This window comes from Misgurnus anguillicaudatus, unplaced genomic scaffold (assembly GCF_027580225.2).
Source record: "Misgurnus anguillicaudatus unplaced genomic scaffold, ASM2758022v2 HiC_scaffold_29, whole genome shotgun sequence".
Lineage (NCBI taxonomy): Eukaryota > Metazoa > Chordata > Actinopteri > Cypriniformes > Cobitidae > Misgurnus > Misgurnus anguillicaudatus.
Genome location: NW_027395279.1, coordinates 11067039 through 11093388, shown reverse-complemented (window position 1 = coordinate 11093388; position 26350 = coordinate 11067039). Strand labels below are relative to the sequence as shown.

Genomic DNA, 26350 nt, shown 5'->3' with positions numbered 1-26350 from the left:
CTTCTTAGCATGCTAAGAGTGAACGTTATCGGGGAACCGGGCCAAGGTGCTTACCCCTTCAGTTTAGTGTCCTCTGCTGATTTTATCCATGGATGACGCATAGGCAAATGGCCACCAACTCACCCAATGGATCAAAGGCACAAAAGCCATCTAAAAGCTTCAATTCCCTTGCATGTTTCTCTCGTATTGAGGTGAACAGATACATATGTTCATAATTAATAAAACAAAAACAATTCATTAAAATTTCCCACAGTTGCCTGTATCTGCTTTTTGAACAGATAAATTGTGAGTTTCTCAGGGCTATTGGACAAAATGATAGAGATGAAGTGATGACGTCCAAAGGATTTCAGATAACAGCAACTCTGAATCATCACAAAACTGACAAATAATATTCGTTATGATATAATCATTGTTATAACATGCTCATTGTTACTAGTTACAGCAAGAAGATCTTTTTGAAAATGGTTCACAACTCCCCATGATTTTATATTCACAGATTTAACACCAACTCTAAGTGTGGAGCCAAAGACGTCTGTGTTCATTGGAGAGAAAGTTACTCTGACCTGTAAGATTCAGCCGTCCACTGGATGGGAGTTTTTTCTCTTTACCAAACCTACAAACTCTGAATACCATGAAGCTACAGGAACTAAAACAATCCAATCGGTGCAAGTCTCTGATGGAGGAGAGTACAAGTGCAGAGCCAGAAGAAAAGGAAACTCTGAGGTTTTCACACAATACAGTGAACCAATAACAGTCACAGTAAAGGGTAAGTATTATACTTACATAATACACTTGTTCTGAAAACACAATGCCAATTTTTAAATTACACATTGAACGATGTAGGTTAAGCCCCAACATTAAATTAAGTACAGTGTTGTTTCAATGTTAAAAACAAAGTTGTGACTGCTAAGTTAGCACTATATGCTTATGTTTAGGCTGAAGGTCTATTGAGTTTACAGATATATTTTGCAGGTTCATATTGAAAAAAACTTACCACATCCATTAACTCTTTCCCCGCCAGGTTTTTTTTTTAAGTTGCCAGCCAGTGCCTGCATTTTTCAGGATTTTCACAAAAGTTTAATGCCTTCCAATGTTATTCTTAAAATATATAAACATACAATATATCAAATGAAAGAACAGACCCTCTGCTTTAAAAAAAACCTACCTTCATTAGATTTCTTTTATGATCTCTCAAATTTGGGTAGGTTTCTGCAAAAAAGCTTTTAGCAAAAAGCTGAGATAAATATTTTTTTGTGAAGGACTTTTGATACAGATCAGATGCAGAGCGATCCTCACACGGACATACAGCTGTTTTCCTATAGGGCAATGCTTCCAGGTTTTATAAGTTGTGGAAAAGCGTAAAGCCGGAAATACTCGTCATTGGCAGAGAAGCATTTTTAGGGGTCAAGCACCGAAGGTGCTGTGACACCTATTGGAATTGTTAGTATTATTATTATTATTCTGCGTCTTCTTCTTCTTAGCCATAGGCATCTATGGCAGCCCTATGAATCGTATATAGGAAAATGATGAAATTTGGCACAGTTGTAGTGGTGGTCCTAAAAAGTCATGTGACCAAAAATGGGGTCTCTAGTACTAACTCTATAGCGCCACCAGCAGTGTAAAAATTCAATGTTCAAATGGTTATAACTGCTGATCCGCTTGATCTATGAAAATTCTACTTAGTACACGTGATTGCTCTCCTCATGCTTGTTGTTTTTAATACCTTACAGTAAAACTCCACCCATTACAGTAGTGGCCATTTTGAAATGTACAGTATTCCGTTTATTCGCTACTCCTCCTTCAAATTTTGTTCAATTGTTATGAAATTTGGCACAGATGAACTTTGGAGTGAGCCGCACAGAAATGACCGAACAGAATTTTGATATTTATCTTTGTTCAAAAGTAATAAATGCGCAAACTTAACGAGGTTGACGCAAAAATGGTTCTGAAGCTGTAGCTCGGTCATTCTTTGATCAATTGAAATGAAATTTGGTACACTTCATGTGGACAATGAACTTGGGGTTCATGCCAAATTTGGTGACAGCGCCACCTATGGGTCATGATATATGAAAATAGGCTATTTTTGCCCATAACTTCTGAACTGTTTGTCAGAAAATAATGATCTTGATGTCTATGGATTGCTTACCTCATGCCGCATCTGTCGATGTGTATTATATTTTTTAAACTGTTGGACATATCCGCGCAAAAATTTGTAAGGAGCTTCGACATGATTTCCTGAAGGTACCTGGGAAGTCAGAGTACAGCGCCACCCAAGGGTTATACACTATAACAGTTCTTATGGAACTGCTTATAACTTCTGAATACTTTGTCTGATATTAATTTCTTTGTGAAATTGTATTCACTGGTTCATGGCGATTGCAACGATACCTCGTTTGTCATTTTCCAACATTCTGTTCATGTGTTATTGTAAAGCATATGGTAGATGATTTTTTCGCTACTCTTTTTACAAATTTTGTTTATTTTATGCCAGGTACTGCTCGTATAATGTTTGGAGCAATCCGCACAGAAATGACTGAACAGATTTTTGATATTCTGTTCTCTTTCTTAGAAATACAACTCCAAAGTTGACCGTGCCTGTGACGTTGTCTATTTGTCAGTAAATTAATGTGACTGTATATTATAGGGATGCACCGAAATGAAAATTCTTGGCCGAAACCGAAAACCGAAAAAGAGGAAACAAAGGCGAAAACCGAAAGCCGAAACACCGAAAGAAATTATGCCAATTATTAGTACTATGCACTTATGGTATTTTTGCGTGTAATAGAAATGGAGTCAACACACACAATTTGAGAAGAAAATTAAGCCAAACAGCATATGGCATAAACAAACCCAACTTCAGTTATTTAGGCCAGTGGTTTTCAAACTGGGGGCCGCGAGATGGTGCCAGGGGGGCCCCAGTTTTATGACATTTTATGAAATACATTAATTTATCATGAATTCTGTGTAATTAAATCAAAAAAATAAGGCTACTAACCAAAAGCACTACCTTTTTGTATAATTAAATTTTTTTTATTAAAATTTTGAGTTTTAGAACAGTTTTTTGTCACAAATTTTCTTTGGGGGGCCGCGAAGGAATGTACCTTACACAAGGGGGGCCGCACGCTGAAAAAGTTTGGGAACCACTGATTTAGGCTATCTGCCTCACGTCTGGAAAAACTGATGAGTAGGCTACTAGTGACACATCAGGTTGTTAAAAGTTAAACTGTTTGTTTAATTAATCCTTTGGTGCTTGTTTGCCATGCAGTATACATTTAAAAACTGAGATGTGCTAGTTGTGGTTTTGTTTAACATTAATGTTACATAATTCTGATAAAAATGATGGCATTTTAATGCACGTTAAAACCAGTGATGCCGGTAACGCGTTACTTAGTAACGCGTTACTCTAATTTTACCACTTTTTTTAGTAACGAGTAATCTAACGCGTTAATATTTCCAAACCAGTAATCAGATTAAAGTTACTTATCCAAGTCACTGTGCGTTACTATTTTTGAAATTTTCCTTAGTAAAATATATATTTTCTTGTATATTTCTTCTTGCGTCTCGGGAAGTGAAGTCAGGTGTGCGACAAGTCACGTTTTCAGCACGAGGACAATTCAGGTCACGTGTAAGCGACACAAACGTAAACAACGTACAATGAAGAGAGAAGAGAGTTGCAGCTACAAAAACACTACGTCAAATTAAAAAAAAAAAACCTTTGGAGTCGCAGCACGGCGCAGACAGTCAAACTAAGAGCAAGTCCCACGTAGTCCCACCCGGTGATGCGAAGCAGTGAGCAGGAGTTCATCCACTACCCAAACAACAAAAGCTGGACTTCAGTGCAAAACCAGTAAGTGTGGGAGAGTTGAAGAACGAAAGTAACAAAGCGATTTTCTCCGAGCCCTGATAACATCTAAATCTCACTATGACCGCATATTAGCACATAACCTCTGAAAGAGTTGACAAATATCGCGTTATTTACTCACCGATTTCCACGTGTAGATCCAGAACTGTGTTTTCAACCATGATAAGTACATTCCAAAAGCGGTCTTTTTTTCTTACAACGCGTTGTGTTTCTCGTTTCATGTGTTACAATACTGATAAATCTACAAGGTATTTAGTATATAACATCCTGAAGACTTCTCCGTTTTTCAAAATAAAAGTAAGTCGAGTTTATAGAGTAAGTAGATCCTGTCGGGTCAAAAGTAACACTTGTTAGTTTTGTCCAGCTGCTAATACTGTGTATAATATGGTAAAAAATTGATATTATTCTAATTTGATTTAATTTTATTTTCATAGTGTTTAAACTATTGAATTTTTTTTAGTCTCAGCAATTTAAGTTTGTACTGTTGGTTGCTTTTGAAACATTTGATAAAACTGAAATTTAAAATAAAAATGTAATTTAATTATTTTTTACAAAGATAAATGACAAAATAAGTTTGCAGTTACATATTAAAGAGGTCATAGTAATATATATTTAATAAAAACAAGTGTAACACAAAAATCTATCATGTTTTGTTGTGTTACTTTTGACCCACCTGTGTGTTACTTTCGTCCCTGCTGTCAAGGTCAAAAGTAACAATTCAGTACTCTTGTTTAAAGTGAAATTATACAGAAGTCGTTTTACATTTGTTCAAAATTCCAGCTGGTTTTGATAGACCACACTTGTGAGTTATTGACCACAACAAAAATATATCTCTGTCTAAAACATTAACTTTTAAAATTAAGTTTTTCTGAAAATGGCCCCTGCTCACCCCTATTTATGTTAAGTGAAGTCAAGAAAGACTCATATATATATATATATATTTTAGTTTTTTAAAACACAACAGTTCAACTTAAAATGTCAGGAGATACATTGTTGACGTTACTGTTAAAAATGCACTTCCAATAAAGTGAGTGTTGGCAAAACCGGTTGTCATTTTTAATGTTGAGGCAGTGGGGGTGTTGGCAGCTACTGGAATGTAACTAACAAAGTAACTTGTAATCTAACTTAGTTACTTTTAAAATCAAGTAATCTGTAAAGTAACTTAGTTACTTTTTAAAGGAGTAATCAGTAATCAGTAATCAGATTACTTTTTCAAAGAAACTGTGGCATCACTGGTTAAAACCCTGAATGGATCGAAGGCTCAGTCAAATGTGAATATCTTCGTTATTTAGTCTGACATGTTTTTGTTTAGATAGAAAGTCATATTTAGCCTACCTTCTCCGCTGAAACCCGTTTTTCTCATTAATGCCAGCTGCAGAAAAAACTCTGCTCTGTTGTTATCCAGTGAGAACAACAAATGGATCTAACAAATATATCTGAATTTAATATTATGTTACAAATAACGCAAGCTGGCTTGATACATTATTGCTGAGGGTGCAAAGTTACGAGCTTAATTTAACAACACTTCACAAAACGGAGCTATTGTTTGCTGTTACGGCATTTGCAGTTTTCGAGTTCGTTATAACCATATCCACAGATAAAATTAATGTTCTCCGTTTCGCTTTCCATGTGTGTCTCGTGTCGTATTAACGACAAAATAAACAAGGCTATATAAGGAAGCGAACAAATCTCTCATGATGCACACGGCTGCGGCGGCGGAGAAGCACGTTTAACACCCGGCATTAAACTCTAAACACTTAAATGAGTCTGCAATCTGAATTACCAAAACAATCAGAAATACAAACATATTAATTTTCATGTATATTTTAAGTCTGTAAAAGACCGTAGAGGTGAAGTGAAAAAGGATTAAATGAGCAGTAGCCGTAATGCTGCGGTGGCGGATTAAAAACGTTTGAACATCATTTTTCCCCATTCTAATTATTATTGCAGATCGAATGTTTGACCATTCGTGCACATCCCTAATTTTAAAAGCAATCATGTTAAATGTCTGTTATTCTGGATGTTAATCTGAACGAATGTTTAGTCGGAGCTTGTGAAAACAGTACACAAATGCCCAGAGAAAAGGCATTGCGGAGGTTGCGGAGGTCCTGGTCAGAAATTCGGCAGACGCGGGTTTGAGAGAAATCTAGTCCACACCGCAGATATGTTACTTCAGACAAGCACGTGCAGGTCGCGGTTTCTGTTTGCGTCATCACATTATTTCGGCCGTATTTTTTCGGTGATAAAAGTCTTTCGGCCGAAAACCGAAAATCCACTTTTGGGCCATTTTCGGCCGAAAATTTTCGGTGGCCGAATATTCGGTGCATCCCTAGTATATTACATTGTATAGCATTACTATACAGAATGGTCTTCTTGTCTTCAATCTCACTTGAGCTTTTTGATTCTCATATACATTGTATTTCTATTAGTTCTGCTCTGCACTCTCAGTTCTGCATCTGTGTTGATTGGCATATGTCAATCCTTGCAGCACCTAAGCTGTTTTTTGCTGCCCTTTGAGCTGTGTTAACTGAGTTGCGCATCTGGTTAACCACATGCCATGAGATTCTGAGGTCATGGGTTCGAATCCCATGTGCAGTGATATTTTGTCTTAACTTTTTTCTCACTTAAGTTTTGTGATTTTCATACTATACATTGTATTTCAGTTTGTGCTCTCTGTTGTCATTTCTGCACTTTGGGTAATTGCTGGATATCAATGTTTACAGCTCTAAATCTCTATTCTATAGCTTGGACACACCAACTCAGTGGTTTAATTGTTTACTCAGTGGCGCATGCGGTAACTTCTGTGCTTTGGGAACCTGAGTTCATGGGTTCGAATCCCATGTGCAGTGGTTTTTGTCTGTAGTGATTTTCATACAATACATTGTATTTCAGTTATTTGTGCTCTCTGTTGTCATTTCTGCACGTTTGGTAATTCTGGATATCAATGTTTACAGCTCTAAATCTCTATTCTATAGCTTGGACACACCAACTCAGTGGTTTAATTGTTTACTCAGTGGCGCATGCGGTAAGTGCTGTGCTTTGGGATCCTGAGTTCATGGGTTCGAATTCCAGCTCTTACTTTCACTTATTGAGATTTCCTTTTGCGTTTCCTTTAACATGTTCTTCTCGACCTGTCTGATTTTCCACACGTGTTATATTTTTGCCATCTTTACTGTTGTTGCTCCGCACTGCAGTGGTCCTGCTCTGCATTTGCTTTGCTTCGGGTTCGGGCTCTGTATTGCGCGCTTTCTGCGCTTTGCACATTTGCTGCGTCGTGTGGTTTTTGCTGTGCTTTGGGTGCTCATTGCGCTTGAAGGTGCTTGACCCCGTATCGCTGCTTGCAGCTATATTCTCTTAATAGAGTTAAAAATCTCAAAACTCCTATGTATCCTCATCTGATTCAGTCTCAAACATAATTTTTTTAAATTTCTTTATTAACCTTATAAAGGAGATTCAAAATCTCTTTTTCAAGGGAGTAGTGGCCAAGACAGTAGAATAAATGTTCCATTGTTAAAATATACAATGAAAACAAAATAACAAAAAACAACCTCATTTAACACAAAAAAAGAAAAAGCAATTTATAATTTAACATCATAACAAAATTAGCAACAGTGGTCAGTAACAGCACATGTACATTTAGTACTCAGAAAGTCCTTTATCCTAATTTTAAACTGTCATTGTTGGTAAATAGTCAAATTTTATCTGGTTCTGCAAATTATACCAAGATAACGGTGCAAAAACTTTAAAAGCACTTTCACCAAAAACTGTTCTCGTTCGTGGAATGTCATACATGATTTGCCCATGTGATCGAACATTACCTTCATTGGAAGTAACTTTTAGAGTGAAAAGAGGACATAAATAAGTAGGCCGTTTGTGCAGTATGACCTTAAATTTTTTATTTTAATTTTGCAAGGATAGCCAACAAACACTTTTGTACAATCTCCTTTGAGGAGTACAAAACTAGAATTAGTAACAAATCTTAACGCTGCATGATATTATGAATACAGCATTTGAACTAAGTTTGATTTGCATGCATATAAAAATATCCCCATAAACCATCATTGAAGAAAGTTGCTTGTATTTCTCACACTAAAAGAGAAACAGCCTTTTTTTCTATAATAAAAAACCCAGAAGTTTTTTTTTGTCAAACATATGTTGCTTGAAGGACAAGGTTTCTTCCAAAAGGAAACCAAGACACAATAGACTGATACTCGTTCAATTACTTTCTCATCTGATGTAACAATTTGACAAGCATCATCTATTTTCCTTGATTTAGAAAAGCACAACATTTGGGTTTTGTCTGAATTTAGTACAAGTCTCAAATTATAAAGATTCTTCTGAATAATGTTAAAAGCAGATTGCAGATCTTCTAAGGCACTTGTTAAGGATACGGCAGAACTATACAAAACTGTGTCATCTCTTTTGGAAAAAAAATCACTTTTGAAAAAAAAACTTTAATTCTTAATGTATTACTATTTTTTTTTGTTCTTTAAAGGTGACATAGAATGATTGAACGGGGTATTTATCCTTGTCTGTGGTGTGACATGTAGACAAAAAAAAATTGTTTGGGTCTGTAATGCCTTAGAAGCTTCCTAAAAACCTCTCTCAGATAGCTCTATTAGGGTGGGGGATTTTAAACAAGTGGTTTTGCACCTATTTGGCTCCCCCTACTGGCTTAACTTGCAATCTCATTACTGATTGGCTGACTTTGCTGCCACTCAAAAAATGTAGCCAATTATTTTAAAGTGAAGTGGCAGTTAGATGCCTGTGATGTCATAAGCATCAGTTTTTCAGATTGGGCTGTTTTCTGGCTGACATTTCTAAAAGAGGAATTTCTATGAGACTGAGATGTTTAGCATGTTTAGCACTTTTTGTATGTTTGTGAATGCGGGTAGACTACAAAGTATTCAACAAAGACAAGGTAAAATGGTTTTTCATTCTCTGTCCCCTTTAAAATAAGTGATGAAATACTCATTAAATTCTCTCAGCGCTGCTCTGGATATATTCATTTGTTCACATCGTCATATAATGAGTGAAATGTATTGTTTTTATTATATGGCCTAAGTATAATCAACTTAAATTGATCTGTAATATAAATCACTTAAATGCGCTTTAGTGCCTCCTTTTGCAGCCACTCTTCGTCCACATTTCTTGCAAACTGTATATCCATCTTCAAGGACAACACCGCATTCGTTTTTCAGATACCCAAAGAATTTCCATAATGTAGATTTCAATATTTTTTTTTTTTTTTGATGGGGATTTGTAGTCTCAGGCTCTAGCATTTTCTCTGCTGTACATAAACAAGTGGAGTCTAGCAGTCACGCCAAATGAAGTTGCATGTGCGCAGTAGGTATGTAACGATTCAACCGTCTGTCCCATTAAAAATACCTGTCTGAAATCGATTCTGAATCGCAAGGCTGCGATTCTTTGTTTCATGCACAGCTTGTGCGTGTACTACGGCATTTGGTCAGAAGGAAGTCCTTTTCAATCTAAAATCATTATGAGTCGGAGTCGTTTATAACGTGCTTTTAAAAAAGCAACACTCGTTAAACAAAATCATTTAAAATACTCTTTATTATCATGAAAATACCTGAAACAATTCGAAGAACAGTGGTATAAATATTCCTGTAGACATATCCTGGAATAGCATTCGTAATGCTACTTCTTCTGTGGCACAAAGGGAGTTTCTGCACGGGAGCGCCCCCTGGCGTTCGGATGTGCCTTGATTTCACCGTAATTCATTCAAATTCATTCATTGAGAAAACGCGCATATGCACGGTTAATCGTTACACCCCTAGTGCGCAGTAGCGCAGGTGAGATCTACTTTATTATTTTTCCCCAAAACCGTGGATAAGCAAATGTTTATGGTATGATAACCGTATACCGGTATACCGTTACACTGTTACAACCCTACACAAGACCTGGTGGTACTCATGTATACACCAGCAGAGTACATTTAACACTGGTGATTTTGCTGTGTACAATAGGAACAAGATCAAAACCGTTATCTAAGTTTTCCCTGGACAAAGAATAAACCTCTTCTTTTCTCCTCTGTTGATGTGTTGTATGCTCAAACAACAACCGAGAAGATATAAACTGCTGGTTTAGGGAATCTTATATAATTTTCCTATTTGTAATAATTTTATCATTGAACTTCAATATATTTGACATAACAGTATCCCTAGAATCAGAGGACAATGATTTTATAACTTCACTAAATTTAGCAGGATTCGCTGAGCTGTCACATATTTTATTTACATAAAAATATGATTTTGCTTTGTGTACTTGAAAGACACATTTGTTTCTTAAATGTCTAAAATGTTGCCAATCCAAGCTAGATCCTAGGGTTGTAAATGGATGTCTCTCAATCATTTTTGCACCTAATTGTCACATACTGTACCTTATGTAGGTATCAGAGGACAATGTAACATCAATGCACTGTTTGGCACCTTTAATATTTTAACTATAATTACATTTTAATGTATATATCTTTAAATATAAAAATCCCCACTGTGGATTTTCTGTGGGTTTTATCTGTAAAATAAAAAATGCACCACTGATGATTTACCAGTTACAGTAACTTAACGTGATCGTTGAGTGAACGCTGGCGCGTTTGGCTGCCGCTGCTCTCCGGTGTCGTTTGTATTTGTTTGTTTGTTTTTATTTGACTTTTTAAGTGATTTATGCGCTTTTAGTTAGGGATGCACCGAATCCAGGATTCGGATTCGGCCGAATACTGGGCTTTTTGACGGGGTTCGGGTTCGGCCGAATCTTAGATTTTTTTTCCACCGAACTGAACCCTAAGCTTGCGCTACGCTGGTCGACGTCGCGCGGGCGTTGATTACACACATCAGGTGCTGACGTGGAGATAAGCGTTTTTTTTCCCGGACGTTTCAGATTTCGTGGACGCACCTGGATAAACTAGCGCATCGCACCTCATCGGTTTTATTGTGCTTTGCAGTCGGGCTATCAAAATGCATCCCCGCCCTGCCCGTCGGGCTATCTTGACTTATAGGGAGGAAAAAATATATTTAAATGCTTATGTATTCTCTCACAGATTTGGATGGGTAATTGTGGTGTATGAAATTCAGGCATTGGGTATTAAAATTGCGTTTTAGCGCGTGTCACACGTCGGGGCTGGCTACTGCTAGACTAAAGCCACGCCCCTTTTCAACTTCCACCTCGAGGAGGTCCCCAAAGCCAACCCAATGACCAGACAACACAAGTGCACGTAAGTATAAAACAGTAAACTTTATTTATTTAAATAATTAAAAGGAATTTGGAAATGGGGAGGGGAAAGGGGGTTTAAAACTAATCTTCTTGGCCCTGCCCTCCAGGGGGCCGCTGGTCGGAAAGAGTAAGGGGAGGGGACAGAAGGGGTCCAATGCACTGCGGGGAAGGGAATGTGGAACTCAGGCTCTTCTGCCTGGTCTTGAAAACCCGTGGCGCCCTCCTCTTCCTCCTGGAGGCAGAATAAAACAAGATAAGTGTTGGGCCTGTGATGCTTTCTTATTACGTACCCTTCTTCTTCACACTGTTCTTCTTCGGCACGTGGTACTGAAAATGGTTGCAACAACGTTCCGTTTGTCTCACATATGTATCTCCTCTCTCCTTTTCCTTCAGGCTGCTGCTGGAACACAAGGGACCGGTTAATTTAAACTACAAGGGGCTTCCTCTCACCTTCTCTTGGTCGAATGCCACGTACGGTGAGTACAAGTACAGGTAAGGTATTTCTCGCTGTTTCCTCTGCTTTCTTTCTCTGCAGACAACTAGCTCTTCACTTGGAACAACGTCCAGTAAGTACAGAGTTCTTACTCTTCCTCTTCCTTCACAGGCTGTGGGCTGGGACACAAGATACGGTTATTTAAGACTGGTTTGTTCTCACCTCTTCGCTTAAGACAACGTACAGTAAGTACGGCACAGTCAGGATTCTCCTCGCGGCGTTCTCTTCTTCTCTCCACAGGTTGTTAGCTCTTTACTTGGAACGACTTCCGGAAAGTACAGGATTCTTACTCTTTCTCTCTCTTCACAGGCTGCGGGCTGGGACACAAGATACGGTTATTCAAGACTGGTTTGTTCTCACCTCTTCGCTTGAGACAACGTACAGTAAGTACGGCACAGTCAGGGTTCTCCTCGCGTCGTTCTCTTTTTCTCTCCACAGGTTGTTAGCTCCTCACTTGGAACGACTTCCGGTAAGTACAGGATTCTTACTCTTTCTCTCTCTTCACAGGCTGCGGGCTGGGACACAAGATACGGTTATTCAAGACTGGTTTGTTCTCACCTCTTCGCTTGAGACAACGTACAGTAAGTACGGCACAGTCAGGGTTCTCCTCGTGTTGTTCTCTTTTTCTCTCCACAGGTTGTTAGCTCTTCACTTGGAACGACTTCCGGTAAGTACAGGGTTCTTACTCTTTCTCTCTCTTCACAGGCTGCGGGCTGGGACACAAGATGCAGTTATTCAAGTGTTAACTGGCTCCCACCTCTCTACTTGGTACGACGTACAGTAAGTACGGTACAGACAGGATCCTTCTCGTACACTCCTTTCGCTTTACTTCACACAGCGACACTCTTGGTCAGATAACAGTCAAGATTTCATAGATGTTAAATTTGGGTTGAAAACGTGGTGGACTTACGACAACCGGACTCCTTCAATGTGCCAGATGGTTCGAGACTGCTTCAATGTTGCGTCGGGGACAAACCCTCTCGACGATCGCTGAGGTTGCAGAGGGGAGAATGTCACGCTGTCTACCGAGCCGAGCACTGCCCTCTCCTCGCCACTTGCTAGGCGATAGAACACCGGACAGGGGTGCCCCTTTGAAGAGGCCTCGGGACAGACGGGATCTACTACACCTCTCTCTGCAACGGTAAGTGTTATGTAGATGAAGTATACAAACAGCAGTAATACTTTGTTGTACTCACGCAGCCTCTAGCAATCCAACTCTTCACCACCACTCTTCAGATCAACCCAGGTAATAAACTGGGAACCGGCAGCCTCTTTGTTCTCCCTCAACGAGGTTGGTGGAGACGGGGGGTTTTCTCTGACAATACACACAGCAAGTCACAGCACCACGTCAAAGTGAAATTTTCCACAACACAAAGACTCACCCACCGCACTCAAAGTGAACACTTAAGACGCCCGTCTTCCTCCACTTCGCTGGGGTCGGTCCGGGGATTGTTAACACGGCCCTGTCTGTAGTTACGTCGCTGTGCTAGCCCCAGTCAATCCTTCCTCGGCTCGCCCACCACACTCACTTAGGGGTAGGGCCGTCCTCCTTTTCCTGGAGAGATTTACTATGAACAGGTTAGTAGACAGTGTGTCTTCAAAACTCAATATTTCATACTCACGATCGCTGTAAGCTCCCTTCTCATGTTCTCCTCTTTATTTCACACAGGTGATAAACTTCAGCCACACAAACGGGGCATCTCTTCCCCCAACAGGATTACACAGCGAATTCCTTAAGTCACAATATCTTCAACGTATGTAAACACTCACGCTAACTCCGTTTCTCCTCTTCGTTGTGTTTCAGTTCCCAGTAATCTCCAATCGTTTTTCCAACCTTTAAGGTTTACTACGTCCACACAGCCACGCCAGCTTCAGCCTGAGAGAATAAACAGCCCAACAGCAAGTGCACCAACGAGCCCAGCAACTGCACACAAAAACTTCACCAAACTGTGTTTTTTAGATGTCCCTTTATACTGCCCTGCTCAGCATGTCTTCCAATCATCAGCCGCTCCTGTTAACTAGACACACCTGCATTCAATTCGCTGATTTTTGCTCTCACGGCGCTACCGGAAGTTCCGGTGTTCGTGTCACGGCCGGGGGCGGACCGAATAAACTAAAGGTCACGCCCCTCTCAACTCTTCCACCTCGAGGAGTTTCCCAAGACCACCCCAATGACCAGACAGACGAGTAAACTACAGTTAAAATGAACTTTATTAAATATTTAAAAGGAAAGGGGAAAAGGGAAGGGGCAAGTTAAAACTAAAGGGGTCTGCTTCTCGCCTCCAGGACCACTCGGGACAAGGACTGGGGGACAGGGGCTCCTTTAGGGCTCTGGTCCTAGAATCCGTGGCGCGCTCCGCTTCTCCCTGGAGGCAGAATCAAAAAGGCGAGTTATCACAATGTGTTTCAATATGGTCTTACTGCTACGCTAATCCTCCGTCTTCCCTCTTTCTCCTGTGCCTTAGGTTCTTCGCTCGGCAGCGGCTGCTGGAAGCAGAGATCGTTAGTAGGCCATGCTGGGAAACAACTCACAATACTGGAAGTCCTCCTACTCGACGGAGCCTGAGCTGGGGCACAGGTGAGTGATCGCTGTAGGCACAGATCAATACACTACACAGGGGTAAGTTATTCACCACACTGGAGATCTTCGTTTCCCACAGGGCCTTCGTTGAGACACAGGTAGGTGATTGTTACAAACACAGCTCAGTATTATTGCACCGGGGTAAATTACTCACACCACTGGAGGTCTTCATTCACACCGAGCTTGCATTCAGGTCCAGGTAAGTGGTTGTTATAAGCACCGGTTGATGTCACTACACAGGAGGTAAGTTACTCGCCCCTCTGGGGATCTTCGTTCCACGTAGGGCCTTCGTTGAGGTACAGGTAAGTGGTTGCTGTAAACACAAGTCGATAACACTACACAGAGGTAAGTTATTCACAACACTGGGGATCTTCGTTCACACAGCTTTCGTTTAGACACAGGTAAATGGTAGCTATAAGCACAGATCAGATATCACTGCACAGGGTATGTTACTCACAACCCTGGGAGTCTTCGTTCACACAGCTTTCATCCAGACACAGGTAAGTGGTTGCTATAAGCACAGATCAGATATCGCTGCACAGGGTATGTTACTCACAACACTGGGAGTCTTCGTTCACACAGCTTTCGTTTAAACACAGGTAAGTGGTTGCTATAAGCACAGATCAGATATCGCTGCACAGGGTATGTTACTCACAACACTGGGAATCTTCGTTCACGCAGCTTTCGTCCAGACACAGGTAAGTGGTTGCTATAAGCACAGATCAGATATCGCTGCACAGGGTATGTTACTCACAACACTGGGAATCTTCGTTCACACAGCTTTCGTCCAGACACAGGTAAATGGTAGCTATAAGCACAGATCAGATATCACTGCACAGGGTATGTTACTCACAACCCTGGGAGTCTTCGTTCACACAGCTTTCGTCCAGACACAGGTAAGTGGTTGCTATAAGCACAGATCAGATATCGCTGCACAGGGTATGTTACTCACAACACTGGGAGTCTTCGTTCACACAGCTTTCGTTTAAACACAGGTAAGTGGTTGCTATAAGCACAGATCAGATATCGCTGCACAGGGTATGTTACTCACAACACTGGGAATCTTCGTTCACACAGCTTTCGTCCAGACACAGGTAAGTGGTTGCTATAAGCACAGATCAGATATCGCTGCACCGGGTATGTTACTCACAACACTGGGAATCTTTGTACTCACGCTTAGACAGTGGACTTTCGCTACAGCGCTGGTGCACCGTGTTCCTTCACCCGTCCGCTCAAGCTTCTCGGGCGTCGTGGGGACTGATAGGTCCAGTGGCACGGAGCCGAACGCTTCCCGAACTCCCCCTCCTGTCTCCACAACCGGGGTCCCGAGTTGGGGCGAACTTTCGTTGAGGCTCCGCCACCACGCGTTTCTGTTGGTTAGGTCGAACACACACACAACTATGACCTTCACTCCGCACAGTGCACTTCAGAGAATTACTCACTCTTATCCACCACTGGGCTTCACCACTGTCCGCTCTATGGAGGAGTGAGGCTCTCTCCAACACACCCGGGCCAAGGCTTAATTTCACTCTCTTCGTGGGACTCAGGCCACAACAGGTATAATCATCTCACGATTCGTCCGAGGTCGGCAGTTTGGTCGCTACAAGCACAGCATACACACAGCAAGTACAGCGCAACACCAAGTAATAAGTGAAACTCACCCACAGCACTCTTGTACACACTTCACGTGATAGAAAATATGGACTTAGCCACCAGCTTCGATTCCCTCGAGAGGATGGTTGGGCGATGTTTTGGTCACCGCTGAGAATGGGTTTAGTATTACTCACAGCTCTAGATGTGTTGTTTGTTTCTTCGCTGGCTCACCCACGTTTTCTTATCCCGCAGGGCCACTGATCTATTGTAGACGGTGCTTCCTATCTGAATGTCTCATCCGTGTTTCCGGTCAAACCACGGCTCACCCACGCTTCCCTTTCCGGTGGGGCCAGGGACCTCAAACACAAGAAAAACACACACCAGGCAACTCCTCTTCAACGTAGTACACGGTAACTACAATGGCTGTTACTCACTCTTAGTTGTCAAATGGCCTCCTGTGTCTGTAATCCCGTTGCTCTAAATCCCCCTCTCTCACGGGCAAAACGTTCCTAATACTCCTTCGCTAGCTGTCTTTCCTTCCTTTACTTCCCCAAGGGAACGATCAGGCCAGCACAGAGCGTCTGCAAAGCAGCAACACAGCGTACACAAAGTACATAACAAGCACACCGTTTGATATCTTCAAAGGTCTTTATATCCTCTACCTCTTCTCTTCATCAGCCTATCAGCAACCGCTGTGTAGATTACCCTCACCTGGGCGAAATCAGGCTTGATTTCGTAATCGGGGAAACCCCGGAAATTCCGGTGTTCAGAATATAACGTCCGGGCGGAACCATCGTCGGGCGGAACCCGTCTTCCACACTTTTGGTTCCGCCCTTACAAAACGTCACCTGTGACATCCGTCTTTTCCGGTCTGGACGGAAACACTTCCGTGCGGAACCAAACTCTCCTAATTTCGGTTCCGCCCCTGAAAAGATTGTCACCGTGTGACACGCGCGCTCGAGTTTTACTTTCACTTTCGCGATTGGGCGAAGCCGCAGTACACGAAGCAATCCGTACTGATTTGTCATGGATTTGTTGTGCAAATCCTCCAACTTCGTCCTGTCAGTCATTACTCCTCACATAAGAAAATTAAATCTCTCGCAGCAAGCTTTAAAGTGATATAGATTGTACGGGCAGTGAAAAGAGTGACTTTAAGAATCGTTCTTAAAGCGACAGTAGCCCCTGTTTTTCTGATCGAAAAAATTATCCAATCTCTAACTGGATTATCCAAACTGTGAGTTTTGTGATCCACTGAACCACTTTTAAATGGTGAGTTTATCTGGTGTGGGAATGAGCAGGAACAGTTGGTTTACATGGAAATCCAGTCCTTTGGTTTGTTAAAAAAAAAAACAGCATCAAAACAACAATAAGAATAGCAGATTAAACATTGTGGTTAGAGGCCCTATTGGCTTTGTATTGGCAAAATTTGATTTAGACATTTTGCAAGCCCTGTATTGGAATAAGGATGCGAGTAGGATTCGGTATTCGGCCAAACCCCAAAAAAATCTGGATTTGGTGCATCCCTACTTTTAGTGCCATCGTGTCAAACCATTCGCACCGTGTAGTGTTATGACTTTTATCTTTGTTTATCCTTGTGTTTATCTTGGTTTTAAGACCGATCCACCGTAGCGCAGAACTAACTTGGACTACTCACACTGTGGACCTATTAACTACGATCTGGATATTGATACTGTGATGCTTGGGGTTAAAATTACTTCTACAAGAGCAACCTGACCTATACAAGAAACATGAAATAAACAACAAACTAAAGCAAGATCATGACAGCATTGCACTGTAAACAGAGACTGTGTGTGTTCCCTTTTCCTGCAGGATCAAAACCAAAACCTAAACTCAGATCAGCTACTGAAGGATCTGTACTGACAGGTAACACAGTGACTCTGAAGTGTCACATTGATCAGTCTACTGGATGGAAGTTTTACTGGTACAACAACACACAAAACACTGAGAAGACGACAACAGAAACAAACTCTTACACAATCCACAGAGTTACAGTTTCAGATGGAGGTCAGTACTGGTGTAGAGCTGGAAGAGGAAAACCAGACTATTACACAGACTACAGTGATGGACTGTGGATAAATGTTACAGGTGAGAGATGACATGGATTTTGAGATCTAAGTCAGTGTAGACTCCATATTTAGGGCCAGATTTACTAAACAGGGTAAATTAGTGTGAGATCGCAAATTAAATAACATAGGCACAAGAGTTGATTTACATAATGGACAACGCAATCTACTAAGAGCAGTGCAAATTACTTCAAGGTTGTAAATAAGCTGAGCTGATGAGGTGCGAGTGATCTGTGCTTGAGTTCAGCACCACAGACATTGCAGCAGAAAAGTTGGCGTGTGTAATCCCAGCTAATGAAGCCATAGTACACTAAAAATAACTGGAGGACAAAAAGTTAAGGTTTACGAGAAGTTTTGAAATGTCTGGTACTGTGTGACTTTTCCTAGTGACTCCTATTTTATTTCCTCCATCAAATAAAAAATAGCATGGCTTGGCAAACAATATTTTTTTACATGATCCTTTTTCATTCCAAACAAACTGTTACATGTTAAAACAATCCTCTGCTTTGTATCACGTGCTCTTGATATCTGTGATGCCTCTTCTATTAGCAACAATTGCAGCCATTTTAAGCGCCAAATGATTAGCTTTTTTTGCGGCATTACATAATGGCGCAAATACCAGACATAGCACACATGCAAATAGTAAATCGCATTGTGTGAATTATTTAAATAATCTCCTTCAATAAATTTGTGCTTGAAAGGAAAACTTCTAGAATTGCATATGCAATAAGGTCAGTCGCAAAAATAAGTAGATTAATAAGTAGAAATTTTCATAAGAAAATGTAAAGTGGTGCTGGCTGTGGCACAATTCTGGGGACTGTATCATCCAATAATGATTATTATCAAAGCCACAAGTATAACGATCCAACCCCGTGTCTCTGTGATGTTCTGACGCAGAGATATAAGGCTTTGTTTATTCTGTTGCTAGGGTACCTCTGTTTGGTTGCTAGGGAGAAAATTGACATCCACCTGTGATTATACTCCGAGTCATGAGATAAACGGTCCAATTATGATATAATGATTTTTTTTTTAAATAAATGAATTGTGTTTGCACAGAGAGTCCTAAACCTGTAGTGAGTGTTGATCCTGACACACAGCTGTTCAGAGGAGAAACTGTTACTCTGAGATGTGACATACAGGATACAGGAGACACTGAGTGGACATACAGCTGGACTGTAGAGCCATATAACTGGAATACAGTCAACCAATGTAAGACACAAGAATGTAAAATCAACAACATTCAACAGACTGACAGTAATAAATACACCTGTAGAGGAAAGATACGTGAACAAAACACTGAGATGAGTGATGCTGTTACACTGACTGTATCATCAGGTGAGTTTATATGTTTGTTCATCATTATTAGTGTGAAGAGATGAAGTGTAACATGTTATTCATGAGAGATTGATCACTTTTAGATAAACGACCATCAGTTTTAAGTGTTTCTCCACAGCAGTGGTTGACTGAAGGAGATTCAGTGACTCTAATGTGTGAGGTTATAAATTCATCTACAAGCTGGACATTCAGCTGGTTCACTGTACAGAGTCTTTACTCAGGTAATATATCATTCATCTCATAACAAATACATCAACTGGTTTCATTCAGAACATTGTTAAGGGTTAAATGAGATTTTCAGTATATCATATTTTGACTCTACAGTTAATAAAGATGACTATCAGCTGGTGTCGAACAGCAGTGGAGGATTTATAGGCAACTACACAGTGAGTTCAGTGACTGTGAAGCACACAGGAGTTTATATGTGCAGAGCAGAGAGAGGAGATCCAGTCTATCACACAGAGTACAGTAACACACAAACACTGTGGATCACTGGTGAGTTCATCACACACAACTAAACAACAACAATCTCTTACACTCTATGTCTTATATCATTCATTTATTTCCTATAAAGATGTCTCAGGTGTTTCTCCTTCAGTCTCTCTGATCATCAGACCCAACAGATCTCAACACTTCTTTTTTGAATCTCTCTCTCTGAGCTGTGAGGATCACAATAAATCTACTGGATGGACAGTGAGAAGATACACAGACAAACTGGAATCTTGTTCATCATCAGACAGGAGATCTAAAGGAACAACATCTACATGTACAATCAGATCTCTCTACACATATGATACTGGAGTGTACTGGTGTCAGTCTGAATCTGGAGAGAAACTTCATCCTGTTAATATCTCAGTACACAGTGAGTTTGTATTTAGTTTGTATTTATTTATTTTATAAGCAGTACATTTTTACAATCAGTGCATAAAGAACAAATTCATAAACAGAATTCAGTCATTTCAATAATCAGTTGCAATTAAATAACTTTTTAAAATATAAATGCATATACTCGCTTCTGCAAAACTTAAAGTCCATGTTAAGTTCGATATTAAATGTGTTCTCAGTTTGTGACACCACAGACAAATGTGATAAACCACACAGACAAATCCCCTGATGGAGCAGCATTTACTACACAGAACCGTAGTTCACTGACAAGCCGGGGCATATTGCATACATTTCGAAAGCGATACGTCCGCGATGATTAATGCAAAATTGCCCCGATTGCAGTAAACTACGGCTCTGTGTAGTAAATGCTGCTCCATCTGAAAGCCGCTGATGGTGATTTACTAGTAATCAAGGAACTGGCATTACTGACGAGATGTGCATGACAATCACATGCGATTTATTGTGCAGCCCTAATCAAAATCTTGTAATAACATGCAGGATTCTTGTGTTCTCTGCTCTAAAACACTGGGGGCGTGTCACCCTTACGAAAATTAACCATGGTTTTACTACAGTTAAAACCAAAAAACCATGGTTACTCTAATAAAACCATATTAACTACAAAATAACCTTGGTTTTGACAACCATGGTTTTCAAAAACCATAGGTAAACCATAGTTAGTGTAGTAAAACCACAATAAAACCATGGCAGCGCTGAAACCACACAGGCAAGCTGCCTCTCTCAGCTGTCAAATACCACTAAAACCTGAATGGATGCTTGTGATTGTGTTATGGATGAGACCATGCTCTGTGGGTCCAGTGCATCACCCACCCCAATTTATCCTGAACACAGAAATGTGGAAAAACTGTTAAACGGTGTAACTCTACAATTCAGTACTACACAGTTCACAATCTTAGTAATGTATTTCACCAAAACCTTTCTAACATGTTTACTGTGTTTCTAAACAGTTCTCTGAAATGACTTTAAACTGACTTTAACATTAATGCAAATGCAGATGGTTGCCAGAGTGTTGCTATGGTTTCCCAAGTGGTTTTTGGTTGCAAACATTTTCTTACTGGTCGCTGAGATGTTGTGAGAGTCTCTATTATATTTTGGTCCCTAGATTATGGTTAAAGTTGCTCTTTCATTTTAAGTGTATGGAATTTTACTTGATTAAAAAATAATCTGTAACATATGTCACGCTGATAGAAAATGGGAAAAATCAATCTGAAATATTTTTATCATTTATAATCATCAGTCATTTCTTTTGTTGTGTAGATGTTGATGTGATTCTGGACAGTCCTGTTCATCCTGTGACTGAAGGAGATCCTCTGACTCTACGCTGTTTATATCGATATAAAAACCCCTCTAACATGAGAGCTGAATTTTATAAAGATGGATCAGTGGTGCAGAATCAGACTACAGGAGACATGATGATCATCCCTACAGTCTCAAAGTCACATGAGGGTTTCTACTACTGTAAACACCCAGAGAGAGGAGAGTCTCCAAAGAGCTGGATCTCAGTCAGAGGTGATCTCTCTCCTCTATAAGCACTGTTGAAATGTGTTGCGCAATTTGCATATTCACAGTTATATAAGGTTGTATCTCTGCTTTTACAGCCGCAGGATCTTTATCTCGTGGTCTTAATCTTGGTCTGTGTCTTGGACTGGGCTCTGGTGTCATGTTTTTGATCTTTTTCTTGGTCCTGCTGTGGTGCTACAAAAACAAAAAAGTCTCTCAGTCTCCTTCAGCTGTTAGTCCACAGCAGAACATCAGTCAGACATCAGATCAGAAACAGACTGAAGATGTTTACAATCCACTGCAGTCTGGTCAGTCTACAATACATTCATACAATATAATCAGTGCCAGAAATCTGCTTTTATAAGAGCTGATGCATCCCAATATACCCCTAGTAACTGCATAGAAATAGGCTAGAAACACTCATAGCAACACCCTAGCAACCACTCAGAACACCTTAGAAGGGTACATGTTATATGCTTAGTCAATATCAACATGTTAAACAATATTTTTATTAAGGTTTTATAAGACATAAAGCTTTGACCCATTGTCTTTTGAAACTTTATTAATTATTTTTATTCATTACAGGAGAGGCTCATCTTTATGACTCTATTAATACAACAGACAATAAAGACGCAAGCACAGGTAACATATTGATGTTATTTAATGTTGTTTATCTACAGTAATGACAATTTTTCATTTCTCAGTGATTCAGGCCGGCCACAGTGATGCCATGTATTCAGAGGCCAACTTCAAGAATAACAAACTGGAGAGCAAAGGTAGAAACAACTAGAAGAGTAAAAATAAAGATGAGAAGAGAAAACTCTTAATTATTTCTTTATTCTTTATTATAGACAATGTAAGCGAATCAGCTGATCTCACCTATGCTGATATTGAACTGAAACCTAGGAAAGAAATGAAGAAAGAGAAGAAAGGTAAAACAAAACATCATGATTAACAAAGATATAGAATATACATAGATTATAAAACAGATCTATGAACAGAAAGTTAACATGTAATCTGTTTAATAACTATTTAATTATTAATAATTAAATAATTATTTAATAATTATTTAACTATTTAATCTATTTTAAATACTCACTCTTATGTTGTTACAAACCTGTATACATTTCTTTGTTCTGATGAACACAAAGGAAGATATTTTAAGATGTTTGTAACCAAACCGTTCATGGACCCCATTTACTTCCATAGTATTATTTTTCCTACTATGGAAGTGAATGGGGTCCACGAATGGTTCGGTCCAAAAATCAAAACAAAGAAATGTATGCCTGTTTGTAACAACATGAGAGTGAGTAAATGATGATAGAGTTTTCATTTTTGGGTGAACTATCCATTTAATATCTAAAAACAGGTAGCTAAACCTAAAGTCGTCATTACCGAGAGGTTAAACTAACTGTCAAAAGATGAAGTTTCCCATTCTTGTCATTTTTAGGGAATAACAGTGAAGATGGTGATACTGTGTACTCTAAACTGAAGAAACCATGAGGTCAAGTTGAGATAAACTAATATTTTAAACAAATATGAAAACGGCACCAAACACAGCACTTAGTATCTGTATTCAGTATCCATTTTAGTCTTTTGCATGATTTACTTATTTTTCAGATGTTGCTTCTGTTTTTGTGACTTATGTTCAGATTAACTAAAATACTACAGAAGAAAGAGGTGGCAACTAATGCTTAATATTATCAATTCAAACCCTTTTTGTGCATTTGACTAAATACTTGCTTCTCTTTGATTCTCTAATAGCATTAAATAGGTTTTTATGAGGAGCTCAGATGCAGAAGCTGCTACACGCCACCAAATGCCACAATCTTCAAAAATTAGAAAATGATATTAACCGAATGCTTTCGGCACATATTATATGCTTCAAATACTTTCACATTTAATCCTTTTAATCCCAACCTCAGGCCATTCAGAAATACTGGTTTGTTGGCAGAATGCAATAAGAGTCTGATAAAAATGCTAATTTACAAGAAAACATGTCAGACACACCTAGAAGGTTTTGCATCTGAGCTCTATTGTTTATATGATTATGATTCCTGTGTAAATATTTAATATTGCCGCTGTACTGCAATATAATGTCTGTTAATGGACCTCATTCATTAAAGAGATACAGTCAACTGATGATAATAATCGCAATTCTGTATTTTATGATTCATTTATATTTATTTACCGTTTCATAACACAACAGTAATACTGTAGATAGAAAGAGATCATGAGTGAGTACGAGGGTTACATTTAGAGGTAAGCAAGCGTGCCACCCAAGCCCTGAAAAGTGAAGCCAAAACATCTTGATCGCCTCCACAGTGACTGGTCCCAGTATAGGTCATAAACCCCACCTCCCCATGTTATTCAATGGGACTTGAGACCAACAAAAACATTTAATTACACTTCAATTATCTTTTTTCCGAAGCTGGTTTCTGTCAGTTACTGTAGTTTTTATCACGTTGATGTAAATTCAAATGTTTGTTTTTAAAATAAGTTTGTGTTTAGTTAGTTTTTTAATGAAATAAAAACGGTGGTGTCATGTCATGATTGACAGCTGTGATATCTTGTGATATGCGCATTCTGCGAGGGCGGGGTCTTGATTTCGCAGCTTTACTTCCTGCTCACTACTGCGCAGGACTGAAATCACTGCTGCGCACACTCAAGACCCACGATGTCAGCGCCGTATCGGGACACTGGCAGCTTCACTTTTCACCAATGGAAGAGAGCGAACAGGCGTCGTCCATCTTTTTTTTCAGTCTATGGAGGTAAGATATTGGTGGCGCCCTCTGTTGGCAAAGTAATGAATCGTTACCCAGTGTTTTTTTTAATAATGGTTATTATGTGACTGTGTTATTCAGACAAAATATTGTTAATTATTTAAGTTGATAATAAGAAATACTTTGTGCACATATATAGTAATTTTTTTTTTCTTTATGTTCAAATTGTTACAGAACCACAAATGTAATTTTAACGAAGACTCAGTTCTGAATGCCTGCCTGCTGTGTTTCGCACCCATAAAATTAAAATGTAACTCCGAACATCTACAATTCACATGATGTTTTTCATTAATCTGTTTGCCAATGTTGTTTTAATCGGCCACAGAAACACAATTGTGCAACTCCCCCTTCGAAGGGAACAGGCAATAGGGATGATCATGGCCAATTGTAATTTGTCCTAAAGTCCTAGCTACTTAAATAGGAAAATACATATTTTATTTTTATTCGTTTTTTTATTCACGCCAGAACACAGAAAGATAACTGCATGAAACAGTGATGAGATCTGTTTATCACCAACAACTAGTTGTAAGGTGTTGACCAAACATGATATAAGGCAGGATCTAAATGCAGATAAGAATTTAATAAAACAAGCAACTTTAATAAAAAGAACAATGGTAACAAGATGGCTTATATAGGGACAAAGAACCAATCACAAAATGACAAATAAGGGAATAGAGAAAGAAGAGACACACATGGCAGTGAACATTTTCAAAATAAAAGACATGAACTGGGGGCAGGGTTTCATATTTTATTGAAGCTTCCCCGGGCGCCGCCATTGATTAGCGGACCCCCACCTGGGTGGGTGATTCAGATTTCTTTTGGCACAGCTATTAGAAGACTTACAATTGTCAGACAGATTTGCTCACGTAATCAAGCTCAGTTTGAGTCCGTGCCGTACGCTTGACCCCCAAGAAGTGCTTGCTTCTAATTGACTTCACTTGTCTCCGTTGAATCCATGCTGTGTCCATGAACATGACAAGACATAACCCTGACACTAATCATCCACATTAATGTATTTTCTTTCTACTTCAGTCATACAGTTAAATATTGATTAAAATGCAAATGAATGCAGCCAATCTTTGTTTTCATGAAAATAAAATCTAGTTGTGTTTTAAATTTGTAGCATTTGTATTTGTACAAAGTATTTCACAAGAGTCAGCTTAATGACATAATCTCTTTACAAACCATCAGAACTGTGATCACAAGTAAATATATCTGCATACATCAGTGTTAGTGGTGTAATGGAGATGAGCTCATTGTGGTTTTGGTTTCTGTTCTGTGGTGTGAGAGAGACAACAGTTGTTCATCAGCTTATAATAGATTTAGGTTCAGGTCACTATAGCCATTATTATGTGTTGATAATGACAAATAAATATTGTTTAAAATGTCACAACCAAGTTTTTGCATGTAAGTTTTTGTGATGACTTATTTGTAGATAAGGCCCAATCCCATTTCTCTGTCTTACCCCTACCCCATTTTGCATGTTCACTTGAGAGGAAGGGCTATCCCAATTGGGCCTTACTCTCACGTGAACGTGCAAAACTAAGGGGTAGGGGTAAAGGGAAGGGGGTAAGACAGAGAAAGGGGATTGGGCCTTAATATAGAACCTTAGCACATGGTGTTGTAGAGCAGTGGATCTCAACCTTATGACAATAACAAACTGAAACTTCATCATCAGGTGGTCATGAGGGTGTGCTAGGGGTGGTACTATAATCTTACAGGTTGCGGGCGAGGGGTCTTGCTTTCCCGCTCAGGGATCGTTTCTCTTCGCATCTACTTCGAGAAGTGAGAAGCAGCGCATTCCGACCTGTGAACGAAAGAGTACAAAACAGCATTTCCGAAATCATCCCTGTTATTGACTGTTTGGATATTTAATATGTTTTTTATGGTTTGTTCAAATAACTTACAATGTGTTGAATGAGAAAGATACTGCTGACTGTGTCGGACCATGTAAAGCTCGCCATAAACAAGTCCATTAAAAATTGT

At 39.5% G+C, this 26350-nt stretch overlaps 1 protein-coding gene across 1 annotated transcript in view; it reads left to right on the top strand.

The window, feature by feature from the left end:
• The window catches only part of LOC129420922 (Fc receptor-like protein 5), a 51142-nt gene extending 27367 nt beyond the window's left edge, over nucleotides 1-23775 (top strand). Inside the window, exons 11-19 of the mRNA XM_073865033.1 lie at nucleotides 19262-19399; nucleotides 19503-19673; nucleotides 19762-20040; nucleotides 21339-21590; nucleotides 21680-21889; nucleotides 22167-22223; nucleotides 22286-22357; nucleotides 22433-22513; nucleotides 23032-23775. Of these exons, the coding sequence (XP_073721134.1) occupies nucleotides 19262-19399; nucleotides 19503-19673; nucleotides 19762-20040; nucleotides 21339-21590; nucleotides 21680-21889; nucleotides 22167-22223; nucleotides 22286-22357; nucleotides 22433-22513; nucleotides 23032-23084 (1313 nt within the window). The 3' untranslated portion in view covers nucleotides 23085-23775. The remainder of the gene's footprint in view (nucleotides 1-19261; nucleotides 19400-19502; nucleotides 19674-19761; nucleotides 20041-21338; nucleotides 21591-21679; nucleotides 21890-22166; nucleotides 22224-22285; nucleotides 22358-22432; nucleotides 22514-23031) is intronic.
• The last annotated feature ends 2575 nt before the right edge of the window (nucleotides 23776-26350 follow it).